Source organism: Hetaerina americana, unplaced genomic scaffold, assembly GCF_022747635.1.
Source record: "Hetaerina americana unplaced genomic scaffold, ioHetAmer1.1.p SCAF_3, whole genome shotgun sequence".
Classification (NCBI taxonomy): Eukaryota; Metazoa; Arthropoda; class Insecta; order Odonata; family Calopterygidae; genus Hetaerina; species Hetaerina americana.
Window position 1 is genome coordinate 49,244,396 of NW_027286874.1, and position 13,638 is coordinate 49,258,033.

Sequence of the window (13,638 nt, forward strand, 5' to 3'; positions counted from 1 at the left end):
AAAAATATAACTTTTTATGAAACTTTTAATTGAGAATACCATTTTTTGCGCATAAATATATTCTAGGTGCGCCATTCTCTCTAAAACCCAGTTTTTTGGCATAGTGTGACTAAAATATCACTTGGTTTATCAAATATTTTTGATTTGGAATGTTGATATCACGACTACAAGAATTGATGAAGGAGATCCTAGTCCAAATTATGATAGCCAAGTCGGTAATGCAGGGCTACTGCCTTGAGGGTCTAGATTCAATACTGGATCATGCTTTTGAGCAACCCAACTTAACCCAAGCTGATTCTTCGGGTACCATATCTTTCTGGGAAACCACAGGTTGCAGAGAGGTAAGAACTGATCCCATTAGCATAATGTGTGAATATCTGAGATTATTGGGATTAGTATTGGTTGAGCTCTTATTAAAACTTTTACCCATTCATTAATTTAATTCAGTTTTCTTACAGAAAGTGAGATAGCAATTTATGCCATTTTCAATTACTCGGTCTTCCATGGGACTCCGATTATCAAGGGGGTGAATAATAAAATTTTAAAAATGTTTATAACATACTTTATTTTTTTATTAACATAAAATTTCAAGAGCCATCCTTGCCAAACCTTTCTTACTCTCTCCTTCACTCATTAGACTTATACAGGCAATTAACTTCATGAAATAAGGATTATGGTCCACATTCTTAGAATTCATATAATTACTTTCATGATTTTGAGGTAAAACTGTTTTAAATACCGCAGATAATATACTTAAAGCCAGGAAACTACAAGTCTCTCTTATGTTTTCTTCTTCAGGGATCTCTTCCAAGATTCTGATTATAGTCATAAATATTTCAGTTGACTCAGCTGCGTTAAAATATTTACAACAGGGCCAAAATTCTTCCTGAAATTGGAAAAACAAATGATTGGTTTCATTACTATTATAATTAAATTGAAATAACACCCAAAATGTTGTGTCATATTAGTACCTAAGAACTTTTAGACAAATCAGAAATGTGGCAAGGCATAATTTTGACTAGAGAGAGATTATTCTCACTGACAACACTTACTATGAAACACTTATTTGAGAATCCAATTTTTTGCTCATTAATGGATACTATCTAATACTTGTTTGCCTGTGTCATGTTAAGAATTGAAAGTTTACTTCAACATGCTTGAAGCCAACATCACCAAAATTTTAAAAGCCAAAATAAAAAATTGGATGCTTTACTGCAGGAAAGTAATTTGTGAATGTATTATAAATGATCCTTAAGTAATGGCAATTTGCTCCACAATGCTCTTGGGATAAATGGGAGTGGGGGGAGGTGGCTTTCTGTGGAGAGAAAGATTTTAAAGAAGCATTCTTCAGAGAAACTTGCTCATGAGCATCTGAAAAAATTAAAGGCAATCATATCATGATATATTGGCACAGATGGGTAGTTCAAAATGATGTGACACCTTAAGAAAAGCATAGATAAAATACTTGACCCTGCACATTACGATTTACATTCATACTATCTTCCAATTAACCTTTTTCTCCATTATAACTGCCAAAACATGATTCCTGGATTGTGACTATAAAAGTTGAAACTTAATAATGAGTTGCAAGCTAGAAGGGAATTTTGGATGAGGGGACCATTATGTGGATCCCTGAGCTTCCTGAGAGGAGAAATATGAGGATCTAAAATCCAGAAGAAATTCCTACTGGAGTCTAGCAGAAAACATTTTGCATTATGTCAAAAGAAATTTGCTCTGTACCAGACATTTGTGTGGCCTCAGCATGGAAAAACACACATAATACTACAAATTAATTCACCCAAGAAGGGTAGGATGAATTTCTTGTCTCCATGATTTTATGCATTGATATTGGATTTTATTGATTTCTTCTTAGATATACATTGCTTAGCCAAAAATGTTTATTTTTTCATTATGCTTCATTTCTGATAATTTTTGTGCATGACAATTACTCTTTGTGTGTTTTTGGTGCATATTTTACTTATATAAGTTTCAAATTTGTTTAAAATTTATTATTACATTGGTCTACAGGATTCATTTTATATACTCTATATAGACTTATTCCAAATGTCTTCAATTCTAACTTTTTGATCAATTATTTTGCTCCATAATTTCTTCAAAAACATGAAAAAATATGAGAAATGTCAAAGACATTAATCATGTGGCAAAAAAATGATAACAATTCAAATACAGAAACAATATAACTAACAAGGATAAAATAATATTTTTGGTCAATTAACGGCCAGTGGGCTTTTCAGCTTTTAGGATGAGCTAAGGCATTTCAATGTTAAAATGTGTAACAAGTCTGTATAGCAATCAGCTCCTTGCAGAAGAAAACTAACTTCAAAACATTTGAGTAAGGAAATACTGAGATTTTTTAAACCGAAAATAATAACTATCTGAAAGTGAAGCATTAAATCTTGTGCCGCATCTAGAATATTAAAAGAAATTACTTCCTATTTTAAAAATGATACTATATTGATAACAATTTGATAACCATACACACACACTCAATCACCTTATTTTAATAAAATTCCTCAACACTAATTCACAGCCTGCCAGTCAAAAATAATAATAAAGGTTTTTACAAAGAATTAGCTGGCTAATGTTATTTTTTAAAATGTACTTCTTATCAATACTTACCTTAATTATCCTTACATAATTTTTAAACCATAATTCAATGCAATAGAGAATGTTCTTGTCCCCAGAGGTATATTTTCTTCTTGCAGCCATAATCATTATTAAGAGAACAGATGATATCTGGTGTAACAAATTCCAATACAAATTTTCCTGTTTTTCAATAGATTTAGGAATTATACTCTTGAAAACATTTGCAGTGTTCAACCATTCAGATGTTGTGCAGGAGGGTAACAGCTGGAATAAGAAAAAGTCCATCATTAGCGATAAATCACATATCATAAATATACAAGGGCGATTCGAAAAGTAAGGTTTCCTATTTTTTTTCATGAAAAATCAAATTTATTCTCAACTTTGTGCACATTGTAGGAAAGGCTATTTAGCTATTTTTCTGCATAGTTGCCTTGACGATCAATCACTTTTTGCATCCTTGTAGCCAGCTTTTTAATACCGGTGTTGTACCTTTCTCCCGCAGCATCGCGAAGCCAACTGATTTCTTGCACTTCCTCGTTTGACTTGAATTACTGTGATAGTGGCTGAGGGCAACATCTGGGCTGTAAGGAGGGTGGTCGATGATATCCCAGCCGAATTAATTGAGTAGGGTGGTCGTTTGATGTGACACGTGCATGTTGGTGTGGATGCATTGACATGATGCAAACACACTCCTTTGGCGAGACACCTTGTTATAACCGAGGACCTCCAACACAATATTCTGCATGGAGCAGTAGCCACTCTCTTCATTAAGGCCGTCCTTATCTCATTATAGGTAATTCTCCTGTTATTTCGCACCATCTTGTCGATTGGAGCCACCGTTGATTCCGGCAAACTCGGCCACCCCGACCGCTGTTCTTCATGGACGATTTCCCGGCCATCAAAAACTTCCTGCACCACTTCCACATGCTATTGATGTCCATACACTTCTCACCACACATTTCAACTAAATGGTGATGAATTTATATCGGAGAAGCAGTCGTCAGTTGGCTTCGCGACACAGTGGGAGAATGGTACGACGCCAGTATTAAAAAGCTGCTTACAAGGATGCAAAAAGTGATTGATCGTCCAGGCGACTGTGACTAAAAATAGCTAAATGCTCAACCTTTCCTACAATGCACGCAAAGTTGAGAATAAATTTGATTTTTCATGAAAAAAAATAGGAGAACTTACTTTTCAAATCGCCCTCGTATATTATAAAAAGTATCATCTAAAAAATATATAGTATATATATAATAATCAAGCACACGATTAGATTTACTGAACATGGATTGTCACAGTCAAGTACATATGACATTTGAAAAAAAGACACGGAACTAAATAGCCTATTGTTTACTACCTAGCCTTACTACCATCCAATCTTACTTTTATTGCACTTAATTCAAACTTTCCAGACTGCAATATTTCTATGACCTATTTATACCTTCAATTATCTCCCATAAAAATCCATACTCCAGGAAGCATTTTCTCACTGCTTAAACTCATTTTGTTTAAGATTCATTCTCTAAAAGTGGAATGACTGAAAATGAATTCATTGCTATTAAGTATTTCTTAAATAAGATAAGCAGGATCCTACTGAAAGGCCCTTTGAAATTATGCCAAAGTTTTTATAGAAACGTTGTACACTAACCTAATTGGACTTCTGTCCTGGTAACAGTTTGGAGAAGACTTACCCGCTAAGATAAAGAGGTCATTATGAGAAATGTCAATGAATTTCTGTAGATTATCGTAAAAATCTAAGATAAAAGAAAAGAACTTACCTTGAAAAGGAAGTGAGACAGTAATGAATGATCTTTAGTTAACAACTGCAACATTTTTTTCTCATCAAATTCACGTTCATTATAAACAGTCAACATTATCAAAGACTGAAAATCCTTTATGAGGGTTTTGCTGTCAACAGGCCACAGCTTATTGTAGTAATATTGGCATTGTGGTGATGCTGACAGGACTTTATTTCTTAACCAATGTAGGTCTTTTTCTGAAACATAAAAGAATAATTTATTTGAGTGGTTTTTGATTACTTTTTATAATGCACAATAACCCAAGGTATCTTCAACCAGGTAACAGAGAGAAATTAAGTGAAGGAAAATACACCAAAACTTAAGTGTTTCATTAGAAGAATAGGAGGCATGATTGCAAAGTGAGCGTAAACTGTGGAATAATAGAATGATTTTGCATAGCATTGGCAAATTTTTTTCAAAAGATGGTAGGTTTGATAAAGAGGTAAAAATCCACGCATTAATGCACATGTCTATGCATTCAAATGGGCACATGCACTTGTGGCTGATCACTGTAGACAGTTTACACATTTCTTATAGAATTATACATTGTGCAAAAATATAAGTTCGTTTTATTCTTAGCTCAATGTGTAATGCACATATGGTATAAGTTTCATTGATTTGATGGTAGTATGGTATTTGTGTCAGCAGTTGTTGCAATTTGAAACATATCAAGCTCACCTACACCTGGTACACATACAAGAAATCAAAAACCTGTACAAAATACTGTGGCTTGGGTAAGGTATAACTTTGTAAAGATCTCTCCCATTTGCCCTTCCCCTCCTCCCATTCCTTTCTTATTTACTTATCCCATTTTTCATGCTATAAACCATATGTTCAAAACTTACACTATTATACTATTCACTTATTGAGAATGACATTATCACTTGAACATAATAGGTATCCAGTGCTACAAGATATGAAATATTACTATCAAGGCTCTTTTGAAAAACATGATTCTGATTTTCCCACATTTTGACTACTTCTGTGTGGTCTATAATGTAATTAATTGAGAGTAACTAGATCACAGAGGATCCTCAAGGAAATAAATAAACCACATACCATGTGTAATCTCACCCACAAAAATCCACCCAATCTTCCAAAACAAAAGAAATCCTATTTACCTACATGGAGACTACATTTCAATTAAATCAAACAAAGATTGTATGAGTCTCCCTTGACTTTCTGTGTAACAATTACCCGTTGGGAAACTGAAAACCATAACTGACCTGTGTGGCTCAGAATGTCCAAATTTGTGAAAGAAGTAATTGATAACGATTAATGCATATTAAAAGCTGAAACATTGGAATTTTTTTTCCATTTTCTTATAATTTAAACTAAAGAAAGCCATCGCTCAAGTTTCCATTAATTCATCCTTTAGCCTGACATCTAATGTGAATTTAAGTAGAATGAATAAGATACAAGTAATGTTATAGAAACGTATTAATAGGAATACTGCCATCAATAAATACTAAAACAGCCCTTTAACGTTGCGAAGGGACTAACAGTGAAAAGCATAGGTTCTCTAACCTTCATAAATTGTATGTTATACCTTTGAATGAGGCTTGATGAAGCATATTTTCCAAGATAACAGGAATACAGGAGATAATTAATTCACAGGTTGAAGCAGCAGCCACCGAAAAATGTTTCCTCAAATGATCTCGTCCTTTTTCCAAGATAAACATGAGGTATGCCAGAATTACAGCAGGATTTGAAATTTCCCCCATAAAAGCAGATGGCATGGTCAAAACTGTCTGTTGAAATTCAATCAATCATCATTAATAAGAAAATCACAAAATCAGTTCAAAGCACAATATAGCAAAAATATTTTTTTACCAAATATTACCCACTGTACAGTTAGTAACCAGTATGCAAAGAATATAAAGGTAGAATAAAGTTATCCTTCAATATTGTCACCCTGTAGGTCCACATTTAACCACAGAACCTCTAATTTCCCATGTCACTGTGTTTTGGACTCAAAACTATCATAGACTCCTTGAATACTGCAATATAAATTTTTTAAATCATCTCCTATTAAAGCAGAGATAAATCAAGCAATCATTTATAGTGAAAAATAATTAAAGAGTACTCCTTTCTCAAAGACTGAGTTTAGTACTAGGAGTGCTACAGTTAGCCACCTATGTCCAAGCAATATGTCTTTATATTATATAAGAAAAATAAATAAATATATATATATATATATATATATATATATATATATAACAAATATTTATGATCTAAATACACAAGCTATCAATAGCTAAACAAGTCCTCATAAGTCTTAAATTAAAACACTGATTAAGAAATAACTATAATTCTAGTATTTATATGACTGTCAACCATTTAAGCATTTTACTGCAATAAATCTTATAGAGTGTGAATAGGACAAAATAAAGAAAACCACAGACTATCCAGAGGAGGACTCATGGAGGGACAACTGAACTTCACAGCTCATGTTTTTCATCACACAACTGACCCAACACCAATCTGGTGACCTATCATATTTAACAAAGACAAGTTTTTGCAATATTTCTGTCCACACTGAAATCTAGAAGGAAAAGAGACATCAGGATATATGCTGTGTCAGTAGTTTTAGTTAAGACACTATATGAAAATATGTCATAAAAAGAGTTCTTTGAAATACTTTGAGATAATATACAATGGGCACTTGTATTGCTAACTTTGCAGTAATGCTTTCGCAGGAATCTTGAGCAAAACATTTTCAAGTTTTTAATGAGGTGCAATAAGCTTTTCTTAAATATTTTAGTTTCAAATTCCAAAGAAACTTGGCAACTCCCGCAGTTTCTTTGGAATTTGTCTATGGTATTAACAGCTTAAGTGTTTATAGTTGGCTTTAACCTTGTGGACTGTGGTGCACTGCGCACGACTACAAATGCCTGTGACATTGTATGTATGCTATTTTGTCACAACATCTTGTTCCTTTAAAAGCCCCCAAAATTTCAGAGTTCAAGAGGATGCCTCGATAGCTTAACTGGCTAAAGCACTCGACCAGACATTGATGGATCTGGGTTCGAATGCCAGTCAAGGCAAATGATTTTTACATTCTGAAATCATTACATTTTAGTTCCAGCTTAATTATCTGGTTAAGGGATGCCATAGAAAAATTAATTAAAACTTCTTTATTGTCTTTTGAATGCAGTTTAGAACTCAGTGAGAGATATAAGTAAATACACCCAAAAATACAATGACATCATGAATGTGAATGAAATATCATTCTTCAATCTTTTTGAAGCACCAATATGAGCAATATAATCGAACTTATCACTATTCTTACATTAAGAATTTCTGTAAACATGTTGATAGACTTCCAAGATGCCGTTTTCATACACTCTTCCAGCCCAGGGATTATGCAGTTGTCTAGTAAATTCTCATGGAGTAACAGCGATGAATCAAGACACTGGACAACCTAAGTTCCACATGAATAATATAAATTAACCATAAGAAGTATTATGATAACACATCAGACCATGAACTGTGTACTAACCATATGCAGCAGGTTAGAATTTTCTGTTTCATTCCAATTATTTTGTTTCATTAGGAGGGACAGTTGATGGCAGAGTAAGACAATGTCTGGATCTGGTGGCTCAGGCGTGGGCTGAGTAGATTGTTTTCCAACCACATGTAACTGACAGACTGATGATAGTGTCTGTAAAGCTTCAATCACAAATGAAATTTGTGAGTAGCAGCCTATGCCTAATACTAACAGCCTCTGTACAACTTCCATTGGAGATTGCAGACAGAGTATACACAGATCTGACATCAACTGGAAAAAACAAAATAATTTTTCATTAATGGACATATGCAAATCAAAATGTATCCTACTATAGATACTATTCCTCACAAACATAATAATTACCTGATCCTTGGTTTCATTCACATTCACAGCTTTATTTAAAGTCTCCATTACTCTTTTTTCAAAGTCATTTGCCTGGAAGAAGTTATTCAGACCGAATTCTTTGTAGAATATGCCAACCAATTTCCCCTGATCTTCTACTGGAATATGGGGGTACGCTTCAAACACTAGATTCATCATCTTGTCTCTCAGAGGTCTACTGATTTCACTTACTTCTTTGTTTTTTGAATCTAAAGTGGATGATTCTGATGATTGGCACACTGAAACACCACTTAAAACGTCACCAACCTTTTTCTGCAGTAGATGAATATCTTCCACACAGTCTAACATATTGCCAAATTCCTCAATACAGTTCACACATTCTTCTTCTTTAGAATTCCAAGAATATTTTAATAAGGCTAAGAGCCACTTCTTTTTTGACTCCAATGATCTGCTTGAATCTTTGACCTTGCATATAATTTGACCAACATCCTTGACCTTTTCTATTTCATCTTCATCTGTCACGGGTTTAATTTCCATATTGGTTAAGACAGATGACAAGGTAGCCACTGCTGGGAAGTTATCGGTGAACCTCTGTAGCTCCTGCTTGCAAAGAAATGCCTGCTCACCAATCACTTGTTGCATTGTCTTTGAACATTCTCCAGAATCAACTGGAGACTGCCACAAACACTTTGACCACGACATCCAAGTGGACACACTTATAAGGTTAAGACTTGACTCTAACATGTTCACAATACAGAGAATATCTTCCTTTTTATGTAAATCAAGGCAACCTGTTGTCGGATTCTCAATTTTGAAATTCATCTGTAACAGTGAGTACACGCTATACTTCTCATCTATTTTAGCACTGTAATTACATTGCTCATGGAGGCATGATTGTAGCAAAGACAGGAGGGATTTAATCACATATCCAATTTCATTTTTACCATAAGGAGGGGAAAAAATACTAAGAAATTCTTTGAAATAAAAGGAAAGCTTGCATCCAACTTTCTTGAATTCTTGGTCTTTTGGATTCAGTTCATTTTCTAAACCGGCAAGCCTTTTGTTCACTGCCAAAAGGATATTTTCCACAGCAAAATAATTACGACGGGACTTTTTTGAATGAAGTTCACACATCAAGATCTCCAAATATTCCAAGCTAATAGCTATATGGCCAAATACAATGATTTCATGGATAAACTGGTTTAAATTAAGTAACAAAATAGTTTCAACTAAAAGGTATTTGTCAATGATTGGAGCAGATTTAACAATGTGACAAAAGTCATCTTCTTTAGCCAATTCGTCATTGAAGGAAAAATCTGAATTGAGTATAAGATAGAGGTGTGCTTTCCTCATTTCCAATTCATTGCCTTTAAACTCGCTGAATATTCTTTGCAGTGCATTGTAAAGCAAGGACTTTTCCTTTGTCTCTCCTAGAAAAAATAAATTAGGATGAAATAAAATGCGTATAAACAAAATAAAATAAATATGTACCAATAGAAACATCAATGCAGAAGTAAAATAAAAAGTAAATGCTATAGAAATTTAAATAGGAGGAAGGTATGAAGAGGTATTAAAATACGTATTATCAATTATTTACATCCGCACTATACAACAGTATACACACACATTATGAAATATCTTATTTACTCTAGGTGAAGACATAATATTAACTACACTATACTATAGACAAGGTTAAGACATACTATTAGTTTTCCAAAAACAAGGAAGTTCATTGTAAAAATAACTCCCATATGCTTCAGCTCTTGGTAAGTGTATCTTATGCACTCAAAAAGTATTGTGAGAACTATTTATATTGTGAGTATTGCTACTGCAAACATCATTATTTGAAGTCTTCAGGGCCATTCTTGTTTAAACTAAAGTGGTAAAAATATAAATATATGGAAGAGGTAACAGGTTGTACTGCCTAAATAATGGAGAACTTGGGGCATCATATCTAATATAAGCTATCAGTTGTAAACGTTTTTCTTGTAATTTAAAAATAGATAGGGTTTGGGGATAAATCTCAGATTATTAGGTTTGAAATAATATGAGTGTAATACAGACCATAACATAGCGATCGAACATCATTAGAATTAGAGAAGAATTAGAAGATTGTCCAGGTTAGAAAACACATTAGATTGGGTTTCTTTAACTGCATATCCAAATGATAATCCTAATAAATATGAGCATTTAAATGTGAACCAAGAAATTTGATTGATTCAACCTTATAGGCAACAATATACCTTTTGATTGTATGTTCAACATTTATGATGGAAGGTTCTAACAAGCAAATTGTATTACTTGTGATTAATTGTATTAATTTTGAGGATATAGTTTAGAGACCACAAAGGAATTTTCCCTGGTTTGCAAGAATGCTGCCATGAAGAAGTTGCTGAAGAAATAAGACCATTAGTGTTATATATAATGAGAGGACTGTTAGGCACACTGTTCAGTATACTAGGAATACTATTAATATACATTCAAAAGAAACTGGAACCCAGAGTGGATCCCAGGGAAACACCTTGATTATATTTGAGTGAGAAGTATTTTACACCATCTTCATAACTAATAACACAGTGAACTCTCTCTTATAAATATGACATCAACCAGTGTTTTTATGGGCCTCTAACACCAACCATCTGTAATTTTCAGCACACAGTAGTAGACAAGACTGAACGTTTTGGTAAAATTATTGAATAAAATGCAGGTTTAAAACCGTGAGGGCGCGGGTTCAAATCCCGGCGGTGTTGAATATTTTTCAGAGGTATCTCGATCCCTACTTGAGGTGCTTTGTGGAGGGCACTTTGAGTGAGTACGCCGTCCGTCGGATGGGACGTTAAACTGCGGACCCCTTGGCGCCTTTCGTAAAGAGTAGGCTAATGCCGACGCCGGGTTTCTCTCCACCCTTCATCCTCCTGTCCATCTCCTATGGCGCAAATGACCTTAGCTGTCGGTCGCCTCCCCTCAAAACTACTACTGCAGGTTTAAAGATTATCCTCCTGAGTATTGGGTGAATGATTGATAGCATCATACATGGCAGATTTAGTGGATTTATTCTGCAACGATTTTTGAGTGTAAAAATCATTTGCCTTAACCCGAATTCAAATCTAGATCTTTCAATACCCGACGGAGTGCTTTAGCCAGTTAAGCTACTGAGGTATCCCCCTACACTCCGTATTTTGGGGATTTACAGGAACAAGACGTAATGATGAATTACTGTACATACAATCTCACCAGCATTTATAGTCTGGTGCAAAGTACCATAGTCTATAAGTTTAAAGCCAATTTTATACACTAAGGTGTTTTACCTTAGACAAATTGCAAGAAACTGCTGCTGATGCCATGAGAGTAACTTTTAACAGAGTCATCTGCTAAATATGCATTACAATGCAACGATGTTGCATTGTAATACACATAACCATCATAATACAGTAATCAATAAAATAATTATACAGCCTAAAGAGAAAGTTAGGCATTTTATAAATTCCTGCACTGTATTTACTACCACAGCTATTAACATTAATTTTAATTTCACTCACAGACCAATGAAAGAGAAATAGAGAAGTAGACGAATCAAAAATATTCATATTATGCAACTGATCAGTAGGTTGGCTAATTGATGGAAGAATATTAAAATGATTATTTAAATCTTCTGCAGCTATATTGGCTTTGGGAATATGATAAGTTGGCATGGACAATATCTTTGATTCATCAACAATCATCCAAATTTCCAGAGAACTGTTGGAGTATAACAATGACATTATTGTACGTCAATTTAGCACAATTGGGAAGTTTGGAGGATGGCCTTTTGAGATATTTGCACAGGAACTCTAGATCCTTATTACCAGAAGATTTGTGCTGAATGAACAGCACTCAAGATAAATCAATAGTGCAAGAATTTCATCTACAATATGTTGATTTTAGGATTACTTTTTGAAATTTTATGAGAAACTTGAGTAAACCCAAGATTAAAACAATTTTAACAATCCTTTCATAAAATGAAGAGAACTTTTGTCACTAAATCGATGCCAACATATATGTAGTTCCATGTTTCTGCATTCAGCAGATTAATAATATGGATAACAATGAGATTGGCAAACAATCTGTACATTTATATATTCTATGTATACCTCTTCTTGCTTATAACAGCTATAAGGATTTGAAGAAAGAGTGAAAGAAATTGTGAGAAAACATCAGAAAAGAATGCAATACCAAGAACAAAATTCTAAAATAAATCGAAAAGTGAAGTTAAAGAAGGAATAATGAAAAATTTTCATGAGGAAGCAACATAAAATATTCATCCTGGAGAAATAAAATATCTAAATTAACCAGAAAAATGGAGTTCAAAATTAACATCTCAAAAGCAACTCTCTAAAGAACATTTTTTTCCAACCCGAACGATAATAGTGCATGCTAATTACAAAATATACTTCTAAACTTAGATTTCTTGCATGATCACACATATTTAAATAATTATTTTTAAAAATTAGGGTGAAAGCAAGAGGAATTCCATGATCTAGACTAATTCAGTTTCAATGCAAAAAGGCCATTAAGTTTTTTCTTCAGTTTGGTTTTAAGAAAGGATTTATTACAATGGAATATAATGTTGAGACTATGAAAAACAGAAGGCAGCGATTAATAGCGGCCCCTGTATTAAATAGGCATTGACAAACAATCGTGCTCCAAAAGACTACCTACCCTTTGATGATCATGATCTTCGATATTTATATTTAAAATTGTCATAGATTGGTAAAATACTTCACAGATCGGTAAAACAATAAACAATTATAAACGAAAGGCCTGACATATACCTATATAAAATTACTGGAGATCAATGAAAATTAACCAAAATAATAGTTTGTAGAAACAGAAAATATGAACAGGAAACTGCGATTGCAAGAATTATGTCATCTAGGTAGAAGGATGACCATGATTTGGGTTCGAAGTTAATTTTGGAAGAATAACATGGGAAAAAGCACTCTAAAAGTAGAAAAGTCAATAGCAGCCAGAAACAAAAGATACTACGGTGAAAATAACGAAATACAGCAAGGAAATAATTACAGGTTAATGATTGAAGTTAAAAGAGAGCAAAGGTCAGCTTCAAAGAAATTGAGTTGAATAAATGAAACAAACTATACTCCGGATTGACATTTGATAACTATGAAAATTAAACTGCTAGCGTAGTTAAAAAATTATTTACGATACAATGTGCATTTTATTAATAGTAATACCTTTGTCACCCGCTGTGTCTTTTTGTAATCCATTGGTACGATTTAAAGTAACAAGAGAACCTTGTATTCTGGTCAAATATTCGTTGAATTCCATCATGAAGTCTTAATGAACCATTTTCACGTGTTTGTACACATAAATAAAACGAAG

General features: G+C 33.6%; 1 protein-coding gene across 1 annotated transcript in view; it reads right to left on the bottom strand.

Annotated features, from left to right (window-relative positions):
• Positions 1-574: 574 nt before the first annotated feature.
• Positions 575-13,638, bottom strand: part of LOC139690027 (uncharacterized) — an 84,379-nt gene continuing 71,315 nt past the window's right edge. The window contains exons 4-10 of the mRNA XM_071587208.1: positions 8,281-9,689; positions 7,909-8,187; positions 7,699-7,830; positions 5,956-6,157; positions 4,386-4,603; positions 2,641-2,871; positions 575-886 (exon numbers count right to left, since the gene is read on the bottom strand). Of these exons, the coding sequence (XP_071443309.1) occupies positions 575-886; positions 2,641-2,871; positions 4,386-4,603; positions 5,956-6,157; positions 7,699-7,830; positions 7,909-8,187; positions 8,281-9,689 (2,783 nt within the window). The remainder of the gene's footprint in view (positions 887-2,640; positions 2,872-4,385; positions 4,604-5,955; positions 6,158-7,698; positions 7,831-7,908; positions 8,188-8,280; positions 9,690-13,638) is intronic.